The sequence below is a fragment of the Apium graveolens genome, chromosome 7 (assembly GCF_009905375.1).
Source record: "Apium graveolens cultivar Ventura chromosome 7, ASM990537v1, whole genome shotgun sequence".
NCBI classification, from domain to species: domain Eukaryota; kingdom Viridiplantae; phylum Streptophyta; class Magnoliopsida; order Apiales; family Apiaceae; genus Apium; species Apium graveolens.
The window spans coordinates 221,592,457-221,614,939 of NC_133653.1; the positions used below are offsets into that span (position 1 = coordinate 221,592,457).

A 22,483-nucleotide genomic window follows, 5' to 3' on the forward strand; every position below is an offset into this window, starting at 1 on the left:
AGCAGGGGCAATGCCACCAGCAAGAGCTGTGAACTACATCTGTTGGTTAAGTGTGGGACTCTTCTTCAATTTTGTTGTGTACAAGAGATACAAAGCCTGGTGGGCTAGACATAACTACATTCTGTCAGCCGGATTAGATGCTGGAGTTGCATTCATGGCCATTCTTTGCTACTTTACATTGCAGGTCAGGGATATCAATGGAATGAGTTGGTGGGGTTTGGAATTAGATGATCATTGTCCTCTAGCAAGCTGTCATAATGGCCCTGGTATCAAAGTTGAGGGATGTCCTGTTTTTTAGTGACACTAAAATGAACATTGGCATCATCAGTTTGTTTCCTTGTTGTAATGTTATCATATGTATTGTACCACAAACTCTTATACATACAGAATAGAGATACAATCCAAATATCTGAACATTTCAAGCAACCATTGTCCTGATTACAGATGGAGCATTTTGAAAATACTATGACTATCTAATTACTTGTGAAATAATTCTCTGGTTGTCATTTGCAGATCGATATGGCAACAGACAAGAGCATCTGCAGTACTCATGTACCATAGCAAACCATGTACTCATTTTTAAAAAAAAAATTATTAACTACTTTCTCAGCAAAACAGATATAATCAAACCAAGTATACAAGGACACGAATAATGATAAAGCAGAATAAAGTTAAAAAACTATAAAAGATTAATCTGCAGTGATTAAGTACTAACACGGTAACAATATTAGGAATTTAGGATGCTAACTATTGATAAAGCTCTTTGAGGAATAGAGCAAGCATAATCATACTGTCACATATCTAATTCAAAAATTGTCCAAGCATAGCGTTCATCAGGGGTCATCTTCACGAACTCCATTTTCTTTGCTCTAGTGTTAAGTAATTTAAGTGCCTTGAAACATGTAAGTTGATCCAAATAAGGCAAATCTTTGATAAGATCCCAACAGCTACAATCATCATTATTAAATGACTTAACAGCTTCAACCATCTTCTCAACTGAGTGACTAATTTGCATGATAGCATCTGGATGACTAGCATTAGCAGAAGAACTAGAATTTCCCTCGAACTCAGACCGTTTACGTTTAAGTGTTGGAGGGGGAGGAGCATCAAGATTAATAGATTCAGAAGGTTGGGTCAAAGGATCTTGAAAATCATATGGTGTATAAGCTTCAGTATTATAATCATAAACCAAGTCATCCAAAGGTTGGTATTTTTTACTTGCTTCATTGTCATAAGTTCTTGCATCAGTATCATCTCCTAGTCCGATTGCATTCTTTCCGATAGCAGTTCCATTTCCCACTGCAATTCTTAAATCATCATAGTCTCCAAAAGTGTCTGTACGATAACTTTTGTGATTAGGATGTACCTAAAGAAAAACATTATGTTAGTATAATAATCATGTCAAAAGTTAGAAAAAAAACTCAATTTTTAATAAATAAATAACAAAACCTTAAAATACTCCTCCCAAACTTCATTTGGAGCAGTAAATTTTTTTGTAATAGGATCCCATCCAAATCCAGAATTAAACAGCATCAATTTTGAATAGTTGGTGTATCTAGCTTTAAACCATTTTAAACGGCTAAGATATTGGGGATGAGTTTTTTGACAACCAAGCTTTTCATTCAAAACAGGAAGAATCTTTTTCTCCACAGTAACCTTCGTGAATAAACCATTACTATCTCGCCAACCACGTTTTGCGGCATCAACCATGAGATTCAATAACTCATTACTTTCCTCAATTGTTCAAGATTTATACCCAGCACTTTTTCCTTTCGAATTGTCATTCTCTTGACATGCATCACCCATTTTTCTGTGTATATTGATACATATATATGTATATGCAGAAAAAATAAAAAATAAGTAACGTATACATATTACTATAGCCCAAACAAGTAGATCTATATATATGTAAAAACACAGTATGATAATAGAGAAGAAAAGGTACCTTTTTCACAGAGGATGAATTGGAGAGACTTTTCGGAGAGGATGAACCCTAGCAACTGGTTAACTGAGGGAAGATAAAAAAGTCATGTCAAATCTTTTCAATAATGGCGTGACAATTTTCTCAAAAAATATATGCAATTTTCCATAAAAAGTCATTAAAAGTCTATCAATTATATTTTTCCACCAAAGTCACTGATATATTGAATAACAACTGATTTTTAATAACTCTTTAAAAGTTGTAATTCAATACCTCAAACTTTAAAAGACTTTTTAAAAATCCTGATACAATACCTCCTTACTTTTAAAGAGTATTTAAAAATCTTAATTGAATACACCTAAATTTTAAAAGTCAATAAAAGTCATTAAAAATCATGATACAATACCACCCTCTAATAGTCAATCGTTTATCATGAAAAGTGTAAAAAGTCAAAATGGGAAACGTAATAAGGGACGGAGAGAGTAAAATTTAGGAGTTGTGTAACCATCTACTTGTACGACCATCTATTTTTTTTTTCTAAATATGCATTATAATTTCCTAACTCATTATATATTCTAATAAATATTTTATAACAAACCGACTTTTCGAATTATAAATTCTAAATACATAATTTAAATATAACATATATTTTTATTCAAAAAATCAAAATATCATGAATGTCAAAACAACGGTCAAACTTATTAAATCAAAAGTAATAAAAACAGAGACGCGACTTCACAAATTCAGTAATCAATGTCTAACTGATAATACAAATTTATTCTAAAAGTACGATAATCTTATTTAAATAGCACGAGAATAAGCAGCACATGCATTTTCATAATTCTCATTTTTTATTCTTATGCTCCAAAATTCCGAACCTGAAATATTAAAAGAGGTGAGTTGCAAAATTCAGCAAGTACAAATTGACTAGCTATTTAACTGAAAAATAATGGGTGTTTTTAATAAAAATGATTTTTCTCAAAATAATAATAATTTTGTAAAATATTTTCTAAAATAAATCCAACCCAAAGTTTTATATTTTTAAATTTAGAATTTAAAATAGAACATAGCTGATTTTATAACAGATCTGAACAAAGTAACACAGAACGAAACGATAATTTTTATAAGTACCACAGTCTTAATCTACGACCACACTTTTCCAGTAGCAGGCATCTTATAATTATTCTTATTCTTTATACCACACTTTGCCATTAGTCGACATCTAAAATTCAATAATTCCGCGCCATTGATATGTATCAAAATTGGCACACGTGCGCCTATCAAGAGTATTTAAGGCTAGTTCTGAAACTATAACGTAAATTACGAACGGATTCGAAACGTAAAAACCGGATTCTAAATTTCACAAATACTTAAATCTTATAATCTCGAAATCAAAGTTCTTATATCTTATACGAAATCAAAAATAAAATTAAAACTAAATAAAAAATACTTACTTGAAAGTCGACACTTAAAATCCGAAATTATTTACACGAACAAATCCTAAAATGTATTAAGGAGAAAATATTTAATTATTTAAATCTATAACAGCTTTTATATAATCTTGATAAGCTGACGCCAAGTCATCTCTTCTATATATAATAGGATAACAAGTTGATAAAATTCATGAGATTAAAAAGTCTCATTGAAAAGACTAAACTACCCCTATTTTTAATATTTATATAGAACATATATTTTGTTGGAATTGAACTTGAAATATTGCATTCACCTATTTAACCTCATACAACTGCACCATATTATCACATGTGCTTTTTATTATACACATAATATGTAAGTGTGCTTAATAAATATTTTATTTAATTTTAAGGACAGCTACTTAAATTCCAAAAAAAATAGATAGTTACTTGAATATTTGTACTGTAAATTTTGAATAATTGAATTCCAGATCTAAAGTTAGGCATAGTACATAAATAAGATAATTATTTTATTTATTAATCATCTTTTAGTTTAAAAATATGTCTCATATATTTTTAACATATTTTTATTATAAAAAATAATTAAAATGTACATATATAATTTTTAAAGAAAATATTGAAAATAGAATCTCTTATATATAAATAATCTATATTGGTATTACATATTTAGATAACTTCGAATTATAATGAGTCAATTCATTTTATTTTATTTCGAATTTGAAACCAAAACTTGGCCCATTATTCAAAAAATACTCGAAAAATATCATCACATTCTACGTTTAGTAAATTTAAATTACAAACTCTTTGAGAATATCTTACCAATAACATGAAATTTTTTAATATCTTATGTTAATATAAATTAATGTGTTTGAGGTCTTTATGAGATCAAGTCAATTGGTTATTTGTATTAAAATTATGAACTTCACTGGTAGCGCGTTATTATTTTTGGGATTTATCTCAATTTTAAAAGATTCAAAATTTGATATGAGATCTCACGAGATTTTGTTAAAATTACGATGATATATTAAATTAATTTATTTTTTATTTTAAAAAAATAGCTTTTTCAAAAGAATTCTTTTAGATAAGCAATATTCATTGATATAAGATAATACTTTACAGATATTTTGAATTATTTTTAATATTTTCAATTATTCAAATAAAAGTTATATCTATACTATATTGTAACATGTGATTCAATGCATTTTATACTATTAAAAGAAAATATATATTGTTCAATAATTTGAAGGAATTATCCAGTTCAACTGATATTTATGATAAGTGGCATTTTATACCACTTAGAGCGTCTCATAACGGCTTGAATTAGTGTCTTGGACTTAAGTATTTTGTGTATTTGACGTATTTCCTAGTATTTTAGTATTTCAGGGTATAACTTGCTTAGATATGTGTTTTTCATCAAATAAAGCTTAAGGAAGTGTTTGGAATCAGTCTAGGGATGATGAGCGAAGAAATCATCAAAAACAGAAGCAAAATAAGGAATTTTATAGAAAGGTTGAAGGCGGCCGCACGCTAGGAGCAGGCGACCGCGTGCTAGTAGGCGGCTGCGTGGAGGCAGCAGGCGACCGCCTGTGGGCGGAATTTCAGAATATGTATTTTATTAATTCTAGTACAATTGGGCTTCTGTTGGCGCTGGTTCTCTTGGGCTATTATATAAACCTTATGGGAAGACGTTTTCTTCATCAAGAAATCAAGAGCAAGGGCAAGAAGATTGAGAAGACCGTTTTAGCACGCAATAACGAAGAAGAGAAAGCATATATTTATCTTGTGATTCTTTTAATTCGTTGTAACTGTGGATGCTAGTTTTCTTTATGCTTTGAACCTTAATACTCTTATGACGTACTTCATTATTTATTAAATTTTTTTATTAGCCTTATATTGTTGTGTTATTATCATGCTTTCATATGAACCCATGGTGACGATGAGTTCTATTATGGGCTAATCGTGATCATGGGATTCTAGCGGATTTACTATGGATTTCTTTAGTTAATTGTTTAATACCTTGGTATGTGGTGATTGTATGATATCTAGTATAGGTTGTGCTTATTCGTCTTATATGTGTCGCGAACATGTAAGATAGACTGTTAACCTCTTGTGAAGCGACAGTGAATCTTAAGATTTAGAACTTGCCATGCTAGCATAGGTTCATGTATTGTATGCATGATTAGTGGGTAACTCTAACCGTTTTACTTGCCATGTGTAATCATCATGAATAACTTGCACTTAAATCGTTATGTTGTCAAATTTTGTAGACATATAGGGTCTCAACATCATTGATGCATATTCAACTTCTATCTTAATTGTGGATGCTTGGTAGAATGGTATTCGTACAACAAAAGTTGGCGTTTATCAGTTTCGTGTTGTTCGATTAATATCATCACCATTACATGTTAAGCTTAATGACAATAACTATTGAATGAAGTAGTAATGAAGTTAGGATCTCATGTGTATTTAATATTGTTAATTCAAGTATTTAATTCTCGTAGTTAATATTAGTTAACCAAACTTAATTGTTATTATCCTGGCATTGAAGAATAATCATACATTAGTGAGTAAGCGTTAATTAAATATAATTAATCGGAGTCTCTGTGTGAACGAACTAGAAATCATTCTATATTACTTGCGAACGCGTATACTTGCGTGATTTATTTAGCGCATGTTTTGTGCCTATCAAGTTTTTGGCGCCGCTACCTGGGACTCGGTGTTAATTTTTTAGTTTATGTACTTGCCATCAGTGGTCATTAGGATTCATTGATTAAGACTTGTTACTTACCGCTTTCAGTTTTGTTTCAGGTACTCTAGCGAGTGTTTATGTAAACATGTTCTCGCACTCGCAAGAGAAATCTGGATAAAGCTGAGGAAACAGATAAAGCTCTTGACTCTCCAGAGAAGATAGTGTTTGAAGATTCAGATAAAGAGAGTGAAAAGAAAGAACCTGAAACAATGGGTGATCGTCTAGCTCAAGCTAATCCAGCTCTTATGGACTTTTCTCGGCCTAAAATTGATGACATTCAGTCAAACATCATTCATCCGGCTATTGAGGCCAATAATTTTGAAATCAAGCCGGACACTATTCATATGGTGCAGAATTCTGTTTCTTTCATGGGGCTACGACTGAAGATCCCAACATGCATATCAGGAATTTTGTCGAGATCTGTAGTACTTTCAAATATAATGGTGTCAGTGTTGACGCTATCAAGCTACGGCTTTTCCCATTCTCTCTGAGGGATAAAGCTAAGGACCGGTTACATTCGTTACTAGCTGGGTCCACCACTACTTGGGAAGATCTTGCGCAAAAGTTTCTGGTGAAGTTCTATCCAATGGCCAAAACTGCAGCTATGAGGAGTACTCTTACTCAGTTTAAGCAGCAACCAGGAGAATCTATGTGCGAAGCTTGGGAGCGCTACAAGGAGATGTTGAGAAAGTGTCCACATCATGGTATGCCTGACTGGATGGTGATCACTGGTTTTTACAATGGTTTGGGGGTCCAATCTCGACCCATGCTCGATGCAGCTTCTGGAGGCGCCTTGTGGGCCAAAAGCTATACTGAGGCCTATAATCTCATTGAAACTATAGTTGCAAATGAGTATCAAAACCCAACTCAAAGGATGATGCCTGGGAAAGTAGCAGATATTTTGGAAGTCGATGCAGCTACAACTATTGCAGCGCAGCTCCAGGCGCTGTCTATGAAGGTCGATTCTTTAACCAACTATGGTGTAAATCAAATAGCTAGTGTCTGTGAGCTTTATGCAGGCTCTCATGCTACGGATCAATGTTCTCTTGTTAATGAATCTGTTCAGTATGTGAACAATTTTCAGAGACCGCAGCAGCCTGTGCCCGCTACTTATCATCCTAATAACAAAAATCATCCCAATTTCAGCTGGAACAATAATCAGAATGTTGTTCAGCAACCATATCAGGAAGCTGCAAATAAATAGTTTAATCCACCTGGATTCCAGCAACCTCAGCAATTTGCTCAAAGGCAAACATATTCTCAACAAGGAGGTGCTGCTCCACCTTCTAGTGCTGACTTCAAGGAGTTAAAGCTGTTGTGCCAAAGTCAGGCTGTTTCTATCAAGATCTTGGAAAATCAAATTGGACAAATAGCCAATGCCTTGCTCAATCGTCAACCTGGCACACTTCCCAGCGATACTGAAGTGCCAGGCAGGAAGGAAGCTAAAGAGCAAGTCAAAGATGTCACCTTAAGGTCTGAAAAAGTTGATGATGCTGAAAAAGCAAAAGATATAGAAGTTGAAGTTGTAGATGAAGAAGGAAAGCAAAAAGAGAAAGAGGGGGAACCAAGGAAGACTACTATTGAACACACTCTGCCAGAGGGTAATACAGGGGAGAAACAGCTCTATCCTCCACCACCTTTTCCTAAGCGATTGCAAAAACAAAAGCTGGACAAGCAATTTGGTAAGTTTCTGGAGGTGTTCAAGAAACTTCACATTAACATACCTTTCACTGAGACTCTTGAGAAAATGCCTAGTTATGTGAAATTCATGAAAGGTATTTTTTCGAGGAAGGTGAAACTGGATGATCTTGATACCATTGCTCTGATGGAAGAGTGCAGTGTTGTTCTGTAATAAAAGTTACCTCCAAAGCTTAAGGATCCAGGTAGCTTCACCATTTCTTGCACCATTGGCAAGTTGTCATTTGACAAGTGCCTTTGTGATTTGGGAGCAAGCATCAATCTGATGTCGTTGTCTATCTTCAAAAAGCTGAATTTGCCTGATCTGAAGCCCACCTACATGTCTCTACAATTGGCTGATCGTTCTTTTACATACCCACGAGGCATTGTGGAGGACGTGCTAGTAAAGGTAGACAAGTTCATCTTTCCTGCAGATTTTATCATTCTGGATTTCGAGGAAGATAAGAAGATTCCTATAATCTTGGGAAGACCTTTCTTGGCCACAGGCCATACCTTGATAGATGTGCAAAAAGGTGAACTCACTATGAGGGTGCAAGATCAAGATGTGACATTCAATGTATTCAATGCGATAAAATTCCCTACGGAAGATGAGGAGTGCTTCAAGGTGGATTTGGTCGATTCTGCAGTTATTTCAGAACTTGATCATGTGCTAAGGTCTGACGCCTTAGAAAAAGCCTTATTAGGGGATTTTGACAGTGAAGATGATGAAGGAAATGAGCAGTTATAATATCTGAATGCTTCTCCTTGGAAACGGAAGTTAGACATGCCATTTGAATCTCTTGGTAATACTGATCTCAAGAATGCTGAGGGAAAGTTCAAACCATCTATTGAGGAAGCACCTACTTTGGAGCTTAAACCATTGCCTGAACACTTGAGGTATGCTTTTTTAGGTGAAGCATATACTTTGCCTGTTATTATTGCATCTGACCTTTCAGGTAGTGATGAGGACAAGCTCTTGAGGATTCTGAGAGAATTCAAATCGGCCATCGGATGGACTATAGCAGATATAAAAGGGATCAGCCCTTCGTACTGCATGCATAAAATTCTGCTAGAGGAAGGTAGCAAGCCGACTATTGAGCAACAGAGAAGGCTTAATCTTATCATGAAAGAAGTGGTGAAGAAAGAAATTCTAAAATGGCTTAGATGCAGGTATCATATATCCTATTTCCGACAGTTCTTGGGTGAGCCCCGTGCAATGTGTAACTAAGAAAGAAGGTATTATTGTGGTAGCAAATGAGAAGAACGAGCTCATCCCTTCTCAAACAGTCACATGATGGAGGGTATGCATGGACTACATGAAGTTGAATAAAGCCATGAGGAAGGATCACTTCCCTCTTCCATTCATTGATCAGATGCTTGACAGGTTGGCTGGTCATGAGTATTATTGTCTTCCGGATGGCTATTCGGGCTACAATCAGATTTGCATTGCACCAGAAGATCAAGAGAAGACCGCCTTCACTTGTCCATTTGGCCCGTTTGCTTTTTGCAGAGTTTCTTTTGGCTTATGTGGTGCACTTGCCACTTTTCAGAGATGCATGATGGCCATTTTCTCTGATATGATTGGAAATAATGTCGAAGTGTTCATGGACAACTTCTCCGTATTTAGACATTCGTATGATGAATGCTTGAATAATCTCCGTTTGGTGCTCAAAAGGTGTGTTGAGACCAATCTGGTGCTCAATTGGGAAAAAAGTCACTTCATGGTGCAACAAGGCATCATTCTTCGGCATAAGGTCTCTAGTAAAGGTCTTGAGGTGGATAAAACCAAGGTGGGCGTTATTGAAAATCTTCAGCCACCTATTTTTGTGAAAGGAATCCATAGCTTTCTTGGTCATACGGGTTTTTATCGGCGTTTTATCAAGGACTTCTCTAAGATATCTAAGCCGTTGTGCAATTTTCTCGAGAAAGATGTGCCTTTCAAATTTGATGATGAATGTTTGGGAGCATTCGAGACTCTCAAGAAGAGTTTAATCACCGCACATTACGGCACCTGATTGGAGAGAACCTTTTGAGATGATGTGTGATGCAAGTGATTATGCAGTTGGAGCAGTTCTTGGGCAGCGAAAGACTAATATCTTTCATGTAGTCTACTATGCTAGTAAGACGCTAAATGGAGCCCAACTGAACTACACTACTACTGGGAAGGAGCTCTTGGCTATAGTTTTTGGTTTCGAAAAATTTTGATTTTATCTACTGGGGACAAAGGTGACAGTGTTCACTGATCACGCTGCCATCCGCTATCTGGTCTCAAAGAAGGATTCAAAGCCTAGACTTATTCGTTGGGTTCTCTTACTACAGGAATTCGAGTTAGAGATCAAGGATCGAAAAGGTACTGAAAATCAAGTGGCTGACCATCTCTCTAGATTGGATAATCCCAATTCTACTTCACATGATAAGACATTGATCAACGAATCTTTTCCGAATGAGCAGTTGTTCGCAATTCAAGAGGAAGAGCCATGGTTCACAGACATTGTGAACTATCTTGTTAGCAATATAATGCCTCCTAATATAAATGCGGCTCAAAAGAAGAAGTTTCTGCATGAGGTGAAGTGGTATATGTGGGATGAACCATATTTGTTTAGACAAGGAGATGACCTGATCATCAGGAGATGTATCCCATTCTGTGAAATGGAGGGGATATTATGAGACTTTTATTCCACAGTTTATGGTGGATATTATGGTGGTGAAAAGACAGCAGCTCGTATTCTTCAAGCAGGTTTTTTCTGGCCTACGTTGTTTAAGGATGCACAACAGTTCATTTTAATGTGTGATCATTGCCAAAGAGTTGGGAATCTTTCCAGAAAGGATGAGATGCCTTTAAATGTGCTACTTGAAGTTGAGGTCTTCGATGTTTGGGGAATCGATTTCATGGGACCATTTATCTCATCCTGCAATAATCAGTACATCTTGCTGGCAGTCGATTATGTCTCGAAATGGGTAGAAGTCGAATCTCTACCGACTAATGATGCAAAGGTAGTATTGAGTTTTCTTCATAAGCAGATATTCACAAGGTTTGGAACGCCACGAGTTATCATAAGTGATGAAGGGTCTTATTTCTACAATCGTAAGTTCACTTATATGATTCAACGCTATAATGTGAATCATCGCATTGCTACTGCCTATCATCCGCAAACTAATGGTCAAGCTGAAGTGTCTAATAGAGAGATCAAGTGCATTCTAGAGAGCATCAAGAAAAGATTGGTCTTTGAAGCTCGATGAAGCTGTTTGGGCTTATAGAACAGTATACAAGACTCCACTTCTGATGTCCCCGTTTCAACTTGTCTATGGTAAGGGATGTCATTTACCTGCGGAGCTTGAGCATAAGGCTTATTGGGCATTGAAGAAGTTAAACCTTGATCTAGATGCAGCTGGAAAGAAGCGAATGCTTCAGTTAAATGAACTTGATGAATTTCGACTTCAAGCGTACGAAAACAACAAAATGTACAAGAAAAAGGTAAAAAGGTGGCATGACAGGAAGCTATCGCCTAAGTCATTCATGCTGGGGCAACAAGTTCTTCTATTTAACTCTCGTATCCGACCTTTTCCTGGAAAGTTGAAATCAAGGTGGTCTGGACCATTTATCGTCAAAACTGTGTTTCCACACGGAGCGGTGGAGATTTTTGAGAACGATTCGGGCCAAGCATTTAAAGTAAATGGTCAGAAATTGAAGCTCTATTATAGGGATATGGAAAACCGCGAAGTGGTTAGTGCCGTTTTATTGTCCACTTGATTGCATTACTTTACGTCAAGCTAATGACGTAAAAGAAGCGCTTCTTGGGAGGCAACCTAAGATATGAGACCATAGGACACCTTAGAATTTAGTACTTTATCCAAAAACCCAAAAAAATCCGAAAAAAGTTGGCAGAAAAAAAAATTCCAGAAGCCTAGCAGGCGCCCGCGTGCTTAGAGCGCGCGACCGCGTGCTAGCAGGCGCCTGCCTGCCGGTGCCAGGCGGCCGCATGCGACCCTGATTTTTGAAAAGTCATTTTTCAGCCTATAAAAAAACAACAAAACAAAATTCACAGGAGCCATATCACCCATTAACCCATGAATTTCCCCCATACTTAGCCACAATCCCCACTCCTAATCAAATTCTAACCCTAATTTTGCCCTATAAATACATACAACCTCTACATATACATCCCACAAACTTTTAACTCCACAAAATCTCTCCTACACACCAAACACAAACTCTCAAACTCTTATTCTCAGTTTTCATGGCCCTAAAGAGAGTACGAACTGTGAGTAGCAGCAACACCAATCCGACTGCTGCTGATTCTTCAAGGAATACTGTTGCAAGGCCCCGATTATTGGATAGGGCTGCTGAAGAAAAGTATGCCAAGCTTATGACTAAGCTGATTATGAAGGAGAGGGGGTTCTTTCCATCTGGGAGGGATGGTGAGTTGCTGCCGATGATTGCTGAGAAGGGATGGATTACATTCTGCGAGTCACCTGAGGCGGTACCGATGAGTGTTGTTCGCGAGTTCTATGCGAACACCGAGGCTGATAAGAATGCGTTTTCTGTTGTTCGTGGGTATACTGTTGATTATCAACCCGAGGTAATTCGCCGTGTTATTGGAAAACGACAAAGGAAACCACAGGAGGAGAACTGGAATGCAAAGGCCCCTGAGGACTTTGATTTGGACTTGATTATTGCTACTCTCTGTAAGCCGGACATAGTGTGGAAGTTCAAAAGGGGATCCAACGATTATCGTAGTTTCCCTGATGTCGCGATGAACAGGTATGCTCGTGTTTGGAATGCATTTATATGTGCTAATATTCTTCCTTCTTCGCATGCACATGAGGTAATAGTGGAGAGGGCGAAATTGTTATGGGGGATTCTGAATGATGAATATTATGTGGACCTTGGTGAATTCATCTACCAAGGGATTTTGAAGTTTTTGAGGGGGAAATTGCAGTACTCTATCCCGTATGCCTCTATTGTCACAAAGCTTTACAAGGCATGTGGAGTCCAGTGGCCGTCTTATGAGTAGCTGCAGATGCCATCCGCTCCTATTGATTCGTCGACTTTGAATATGATGCAGGAGTGGACGGGTGGAGAGCCCGAGTCACATGGTTTGGGGTATCTCCTTCCAAGAGGAGTTCCAGCAGCTGGTGCTGCCATGGCAAGGCCCATTCAGGCTCAGGGAAAGGCAGGCTCTTCGAGAGCTCAGGGAGGAGATGGTTCGGGATTGGCTGATGTTCAGTACATGAGACTTTCCAGGAGGATGAATGCGATGTATGAGTCATAGAGTCAGTTTGCGCAGAGCTCACCCAAGCACTTGGGACTGCATTTAGAGGCCTTGGAGCTAACATCCAGTGGCCCGTTTATGGTGAGGATTCTGCTTATCCAGCTCTTGATACTCCACCCTCAGAGGGTGATGATGATGATGATTCATCTGAGTAGGTATACCCTGTGTTCCTTTCTATTACCTTCACTGGGGACAGTAAATATTTTAAGTTTGGGGGTGGTAGTTAAGGAATATATTTGTGTGTGTGTCATGTAGTTGTATTTTCATGATTAGTTTAGCTCATTTAGTTGCATATTTTTGCCATATTTTTTCCATATAGTTTTTTTATTTATAGCTTTAATTATCATGCATATTTTTTTTGATCCCTTTATGTTGCTTTACCGATTAATATGTGATATTGATGCGAGTGTAGTGATAGCGTTAGAGTGATGTTGAATCTTGTTAGGTTGATATGTATGCTAGAAACACTTGTAATTTCACTAAGTCTTAGAGTATACTTAAGGACTAGATTGTTGTCATGATTTGATGGTATTTGAGGTTAATCTATTGCTTATACTTAGAATGCATGATAGGCTTTTAATGATAAAAGACATGAAAAGATAAAAATTAGAATTCATTGCTAGTTGTGGCTAGGCGTCAAATGGTTAGTAGCCGGCTCGTATTGTATATGAGTAGTCTAGGGTTGAGCAAGATGGAGCGAAACGCACTTGCTCAGAAATTAAAAAAAAAGAAAAAGAAAAGAAAAAAAGGAAAAAAAGAAAGAAGAAAAATATGGTTAATGCACAATTGATCACGAGTGGGCTCTTTGGTATTCGAGTTATTAAGTTCTTAGGGGACTTTGTGCCTAGTGACCTAAGGCTTTTATAGTCTGGGATCCGCTAACCTAACGATCGCCAAATGGGTACCATTGCATAAGTCCTTTGTGGACCTCACTAATTGCATGATCAAATAAGCATTTGTTTATGTGTTGAATAAAAGCATGATTCGGTAATATACTCCAATAATCTTGAAGTGTTATAAGTCATTTTATGTCTAGAATATATTCTTCGTATAAGTTTGTGATTGCCTTGAGGATAATTAAGTTATGATGATTGATCTAGTTTCGAAGCATATATCTGTTAAGCATTCGCACACACCACGTTTCTAGTTGTATGTTAGCTTGCGTGATTTGATTGATCTTTAGTCACCTAATTGCATTTGTTGATATGTCATGTGTTGGTTGGTTTAGTCATCGCGAGGGGATCGCTGCATTCATATAGTTGCATTCATGCATATTTTATTTTGAATTTGAGTCTGTGATGTTTGAGGACAAGCATCGATTCATGTTTGGGGGTGTGATAAGTGGCATTTTATACCACTTAGAGTGTCTCATAACGGCTTGAATTGGTGTCTTGGACTTAAGTATTTTGTGTATTTGATGTGTTTTCTAGTATTTTTGCATTTTAGGGTATAACTTGCTTAGATATGTGTTTTTCATCAAATAAAACTTAAGGAAGTGCTTGGAATCAGTCTAGGGGTGATGAGCGAAGAAATCAGCAAAAACAGAAGCAAAATAAGGAATTTTCCAGAAAGGTTCCAGGCGGCCGCACGCTGGGAGCAGGCGACTGCGTGCTAGCAGGCGGCCGCGTAGAAGGCAGCAGGCGACCGCCTGTGGGCGGAATTTCAGAATCTGTATTTTATTAATTCTAGTACAATTGGGCTTCTGTTGGCACTGGTTCTATTGGGCTATTATATAAACTTTATGGGAAGACATTTTCTTCATCAAGAAATCAAGAGCAAGGGCAAGAAGATTGAGAAGACCGTTTTAGCACGCAACGACGAAGAAGAGGAAGCATACGTTTATCTTGTGATTCTTTTAATTCGTTGTAACTGTGGATGCTAGTTTTCTTTATACTTTGAACCTTAATACTCTTGTGACGTACTTTATTATTTATTAAGTATTTTTATTAGCCTTATATTGTTATGTTATTATCATGCTTTCATATGAACCCATGGTGACGATGAATTCTATTATGGGCTAATCGTGATCATGGGATTCTAGCGGATTTACTATGTATTTCTTTAGTTAATTGTTTAATACCTTGGTATGTGGTGATTTTATGATATCTAGTATAGGTTGTGCTTATTCGTCTTATATGCATCGCGAACATGTAAGATAACATGTTAAACTCTTGCGAAGCGACAGTGAATCTTGAGATTTAGAACTTGCCATGCTAGCATAGGTTCATGTATTTTATGCATGATTAGTGGGTAACTCTAACCATTTTACTTGCCCTGTGTAATCATCATGAATAACTTGTGCTTAAATTGTTATGTTGTCAAATTCTGTAGACATATAGGGTCTCAACATAATTGATGCCTATTCAACTTCTATCTTAATTGTGGATGCTTGGTAGAATGGTATTCTTACAACGAAAGTTGGCGTTTATCAGTTTCGTGTTGTTCGATTAATATCATCACAAATACATGCTAAGGTTAATGACAATAACTATTGAATGAAGTAGTAATGAAGTTAGGATCTCATGTGTGTTTAATATTGTTAATTCAAGTATTTAATTCTCGTAGTTAATATTAGTTAACCAATCTTAATTGTTATTGTCTTGGCATTGAAGAATAATCATACATTGGTGAGTAAGCGTTAATTATATATAATTAATCAAAGTCTCTGTGGGAACGAACTAGAAATCATTCTATATTACTTGCGAACGCGTATACTTGCGTGATTTATTTAGCGCATGCTTTGTGCCTAACAATTTATAAAACTATATCGAATTGAAAAATATTTAATTTTTAGAGAATATTATACAATGTTATCAAATTATTATATGAAGAAATTTTAGAGTCGTAACGAAAGAAATATAAAAACGGTTTAAATAACGATATTTTACAATTTTTCTTCGAATTTTTGAAAAAAATCATGAATATTAATAATAAGTCTTTACAATATATTAATTATTTTTATGTTACAACCATTATTGATACTCGGTTGCGTAAAAAATAGATATGGATTATTCGTCAGTGCTAATTTGAATACCATATATAAATTATCGCAATTTATTTATTACATAATTTTAATTTTTGAATAATTATAGATGCATGTTATATAAGTAATTAACTGTCTCACTACATGTTAATAATGATTATACATGTACATAAATCAAATATTTAGCATATAAATAATTGAAACTATAGTAATTTACTAAAAAATGTAACATACGATAATTTGCATGTTGACACACACAAATACAACTTAATCTTATTTTGTTAACGGTACTGTAAATAAAAAACTAACATTTTTCCATACATACATACGTTGAATTTCAAAAAATAACATTTTACATAAAATCAACTTTTATATTAACAGTAGTGTAAATTTTACATTATTGTATATTATAATTGCAAGTCATTATGACTTCAATTATACTTTTTTTTATCTTTTTAAATTGAGTAAGTTAATTGTAAGTTAGTAGTGAATTTAGTAATAATTAGACCAGTACATATAATTTATTTAAATAAAATTTAAAATTTTGGTCTGTATTCAACATATATTTTAATATTTAGCTTTTTCTTTGTAAACATATTGGCGACATTCTACAGATTAAGTTTAATCATTTCATTTTAAATGTACACTGACTAGCGTGTTTATAATGATTCATTAAATACAAATTATACAACATAAATAAGAATATATATTTTGCATAATGAACTATATTAGAAACGTTATGTAATTTGGTAATGTCTTGTATGAAAATATTACATGTTCATGAACAATCAACTTGTATTTGATATACATTGGATATTGTACAACATTTACAAATAAGAAAATAACTAAGAACATTATAATTGCATGATGTATAAAAAAATTTAGAAAATGATTCGTGCCTCGCACAAGTCATTATGCTAGTATCATATTAAAATATAACATAGACTTCACTCATCAAATTTGATTAACAAAAACCTGTAACAGAAGCACACTCCACAACTCATAATACAGAGATAATTAAATATTTTAGACGCGTGCTTTTGTGTAACTAAAATAACTAGAGTAGGAATTGGTAACAAATAAATCAAAGCAAGCCAAATGGGCCTAAAATCCCAATTAACACATAACTTAAAATCAATTCATAAAAGGTAGTGACTTTTATAGCTGTTCATGAATCGAACTGAGACGAGTTTTGATCGAACCGATACGAGCTTTAATTTTTTTTTTTCTGACGAGCCGAGCTTTCTTAACAAACAGAAAACCATGTTCGAGCTTGAGCTCGTTAACGAACGAGCCGAATACGAGTTTATATCAAACAAAATCGAATCGAGTCGAACCGTGCTGAGTCGAACCGAGCCGAACACGAGCTTTCTCCATCAAAACGAGCTGAGCCAAGCCGACCTGAAGTAAAAAAATCCGCTCAAAACACCGGTTGACTGTTAAAATAACAAACCAATTACTTTCATTTTTTCTAATTTTTTTGTCATATCACTAAAATATATAGATATTAACATCCGTACGGTTGGATCATTCATAAATATTTTAAAAAAAATTGAAATATTAATATGAGACTAAACATTAGTTACAACTAATGTTCAAACCATTGGTTGATTGTCAAAATAACAAACAAAACAAATTTATTTCCTTAAAATTTTTATCATATCACTAAAATATATAGATCTTAACATTCGTACGGTTGGATCATTTATAAATATTTTTTAAAAAATTGAAATATTAATACGAGATTAAACACTAGTTACGAGTATAGGTCAAAACATCGGTTGACTGTTAAAATAACAAACCAAATATATTTATTTTTTTCTAAAACTTTTGTCATATCACTAAAATTAATAGATCCTAACATTCGTACGGTTGGATTATTTATAAATATTTTTAAGAAAATTTAAACATTAACACGAGACTAAACACTAGTTACAAGTACAGGTCAAAACACCCGTTGACTGTTAAAATAACAAACCAAATACATTTATTTTTTTATAAAAATTTTGTCATATCACTAAAATATATAGACCTTAACATCCATATGGTTGGATCATTTATAAATATTTTTTAAAAAATTAAAATATTAATATGAGACTAAACACTGGTTACAAGTACAAGTCAAAACACCGGTTGACTGTAAAAATCATAAACCAAATACATTTATTTTTTCTAATTTTTTTTTCATATCACTAAAATATATAGATCTTAACATCCGTATGGTTAGACCATTCATAAATATTTTTTAAAAAATTGAAATATTAATATGAGACTAAACACTAGTTATAAGTATGGTTCAAACCATTGGTTAATTGTCAAAATAACAAAAAAAATAAATTTATTTTTTTCTAAATTTTTTATCATATCACTAAAATATATAGATCTTGACATCCATACGGTTGGATCATTCATAAATGTTTTAAAAAAAATTGAAATATCAATATGGGACTAAATAGATGATATGGGCCTAAAATTAGCCTAGAAATATAATTAATGTGGAATTAATTAGACCTGTTATGGTTCAGTAACAAAGCCCAATTAACGAGGCCCGAAACTCTGATTATTTATTAATTTCGTAATTAATAAATAAGGGAGGTTAACAGCTCATTAAATGAGTCCAATCAGTGATATAAATCTATAAAAGATAGCCCCAAGGGCACCTACACCAATTAGGAATCTGATTCCTATATTCTAGGACTTCAAAGTCTATCCAAAGTCTGAGAACTTGATCAACAAGTCTCTTATCCCTAGTCCAATTCAAGGACTCTCAACATCTATATAAAGGGATCTACCCCTCAATCAGAACTACGTTTTTTGGCTTGATTCTCTAATTCACAGAGATACGTAGGTATCTCGTAAAGGCAGAGTTAAGCTACGAAATACGAGAGCAGCCATTAAAGGCCTTGAGCTCCCGAACCTTAGTAATAATTACAGCAAATAATAACCTTAGTTTTTTATCCATAACAATAGAAGTACTGGTCAAACTATTTTTCTAATTTTTTTTATTATATCACTTATATATATAGATCTTGACATCTATACGGTTGGATCATTTATAAATAATATAAAAATATTAAAACACCAATCAGGGAATAAATACTAGTTACAAGTAGTAGTCAAATCACTTGTTAATTATTAAAATATCAAATTAAAAAAAATTTAATATCTGATTTTTTTCAGATTACTAAAATATATATATTTTGACATTCGTATGGTTCAATAATTTAAAAATATTTATAAAAAATCTGAATAAAATTCATAATAATCAAATATAGAAAAATTAATTAATTATTTATTTTTTTCGAGCCGCACCGAGCCGAATTCGAGCCGAACATGCCAAAATCTCGGCTTGAACTCGTTTTCTTAATGAACATATTTTTGTGTTCGAGCTCGAACTCGAACCCTTAACGAACCGAGCCGAACCGAGCCGAACCGAGCCCTTAATGAGCCAAGCTTAAGCTTGTTCGCGAACAACTCTAGTCACTTTGATCATTTAACTTGAAAAATAGCATACACCGAAGCATTCAAACATATATTTTAATATTAAAACAATCAACCATTACTAATCACAAATCATGTAGCATATTATAATTAACTACCATTAAAGCCTCTTATGAATAAAACACACATTGGCCCAATTAACATATTAACTTACTTCTTATAATTTAATACAGTAGACTAGCATGCATATATTCATAAAAATAAATTAAATTTTGCTACTTAATAATACATAAAATATCAAATGTTAATTCTGAAAGTCTTCTTTTTAAATAATTAACAACTCTAATTATTAGAAATACCTTTCTTTTTAATTACATAAGACATGTAATCAAGTTTATTTTTCTTTTAATCTACAAAACTAATTATACATGCAGCTAGATTACGTTTTGTACTAATTTATTAATATAAATAAGATGCAAGCAGGAGACAACCTCACTCTAGTCATAAGAGATATTAGCATGTTGTAGTGCCCCCAAATCCGGGGTCAGAGGATCTGGTCGTCACAATGAAACCTCAATCCAAATTAACCTGTTTAATTAAAATGCAAATGCCAGTGGAAGATATTTAGCATCTATGACCCCAAACTAATCCAATATATTTTCAGGTTACAGTTCTAGAAACAAGATATCCAAATTTCCACAAATAAATTTTTCACTTTATTTTAAAACTCTTTTCACAAATTCCAACTCAAAACTAAACCCGCTAGTATAACTTAGAAAGAAGTATACTAGGCCCAATTATACAATACACAATTATAACATAATATAATATAAAAACTTTACACAAATGAACTTACTCTAGTTCCGCAAACCCTGGGCCAACCACCTTCCAAAAGCTTCTTCTTCACTTTCTTGAATTACGCAGCTACACAGCGCTAGTTAATCCTCACTGGAGGTTAAATTTAAAAACAGGCAAGTATGAGCGGAAGAAATGCTCAGCAAGTTCATTATAGCATATACATATGGTTGTTTTGATATAAAACCAACATCTGCACTAGAGCAGAACGTTTTTAAAAATCATAATTGCTGAATCGAAAAATTTATTATTGAATCGGATAATTATTTTTCAACTGTATTCAAAACCCTTTGGATATTTTCGAGCGTAATGATTCAGTAATACTTTGAATCTTGACGAGAATAAAACTCGTAAAATAGTATTTACGGAAATATCGTAAACAACAATAAAATAAAACAATGATTATGGACTGAATCATAAACTCATTCAAAACTCAACTCTTGATATCAATAATTTGATGTCATATCAAATTAGTATCAATACGAACTTTGATGCTCACAACATACCAGCGCTAAAGTAAGGATGTCAACATCAATCATTTATATCAATACTACTTTTGATATTTAACAACAACCTAAATATCAACATCAATCATAAACTAAATTAAAACTATATTTCATCTTTTTATCCAAAACAAAAAAAACTTGGTAAATCACTCATTATATGATTATCAAAAGCAATATAATAATTTAGATTGGAATCCTCGAACGACGGTGTGTTGCTGCCGGTGATCAGCCGCGGAACAACACTGGTATGCCGAAGCATATCCAACTAAACAAAGGGTAACCAAGGCACATATTGGCCTAGCTAGGTATTATATCATGTATAATACATAGCTCACACTAGACCGCCGCCACGGCCTCTTATGCAACCATCCAATCTTAAAACATCTTATTGAGAGGGGTCATAATACTTGACACTCTTATAAAATTTTATTCGCCCATTCACTTGGGCAGAAAACCCAAAACAACATCATCTTTCTCAAAATCCAAAAAATTTATAAATCTGATAATTGGATTAGTAAAAACACTTGACTATTCAGAACATAGAATAGCAGATGAGTATTTGCATAATAAGCATTTAATTCAGCGATATGTAAAACATTTATCTATTCTTAACTGGGAATAGGGAAAACAATATTTGCATAATAGGATTCAGAATATAAATATCACTTGAACGATAAGTGAAGATAGGGATACTTGCTTTTAAGATTTAGCAGTTAGTCACACTCGCAAAGACACATATATTCTGACATTCTATCTCAAAACATCATCGTCTTTATTCTACTAATCCTTTGGCCTGTTGCTCATGCAGTGCTGCAAACCTAATATTCCATACTATTCAACTCTAGTCTTCATCCATTTCATCTGGCCCTGATCGTCATGAAAGACTTGTATGTATAATTAAAAGATACAACTTTAATCGTCTAAATGATAATTACTCAATGAACTGCGCGTCAAAATCCTATCGTCTACCCATACGATAGCCCGCACATAATTATAACAGTCAAACATAAGAATTCTGACTCATATACGCACGCAATTCACATAACATATAAACACATAATTCACGTATCACATAATTCATATAACACATGCCTCGGTTTTTCAAAAGGTGCGACTCGGTACGTTTAAAACTGAAATCAGGTCAAAATATTATTTATCGATCAATAATCGACTCAAAATGACTCACAAATCAAAGACCTTTCAACACAAAAGAAATTAGTTCTCAAAAGTATTTTTAATAAAAACGGAATATTATTCTGAGTCTATACGCGTTCGTTTCGTATTAAACGGACAAATGGTCTACTTTCTGCGAATAAAATAAGAATAATTCAATTAATAATAATATTAATTGAATATTCAATACATTTATATAATTTTAAAAGCTCAAATAATTTTAGAATATTATTTGGCTCAATTATAAATAATTATATTTCATTCAACTATTTATAAATAAAATTAATTGATTAAATGAATTAATCAATTCAATAAATGAATAAATAATTAATCAAAACAAATTATAAATAATTGAATCAAACTAGGATTTTCGAAAATAATAAAAAATAATAATTTGAAAATAAAATAAATATTTTAGAAAAAAAATTCAAAATAACGTTTTTGTAAAACGGACTTTTCCGGGGTCATAACC

The 22,483-nt window shown here is 33.9% G+C and overlaps 1 protein-coding gene and 1 pseudogene across 1 annotated transcript; both read right to left on the bottom strand.

Moving 5' to 3' along the window:
• Positions 1-793: 793 nt before the first annotated feature.
• On the bottom strand, positions 794-1,710 carry LOC141674490 (uncharacterized protein At2g29880-like). The gene is made up of 2 exons (XM_074481194.1): positions 1,450-1,710; positions 794-1,366 (listed from the first exon to the last, which is right to left on the bottom strand). Exons 1-2 carry the CDS (start codon positions 1,708-1,710, stop codon positions 794-796), a joined length of 834 nt encoding a protein of 277 aa, XP_074337295.1.
• Positions 1,711-6,696: 4,986 nt separating this feature from the next.
• On the bottom strand, positions 6,697-6,811 carry LOC141675450 (small nucleolar RNA R71; annotated as a pseudogene).
• Positions 6,812-22,483: the final 15,672 nt, after the last annotated feature.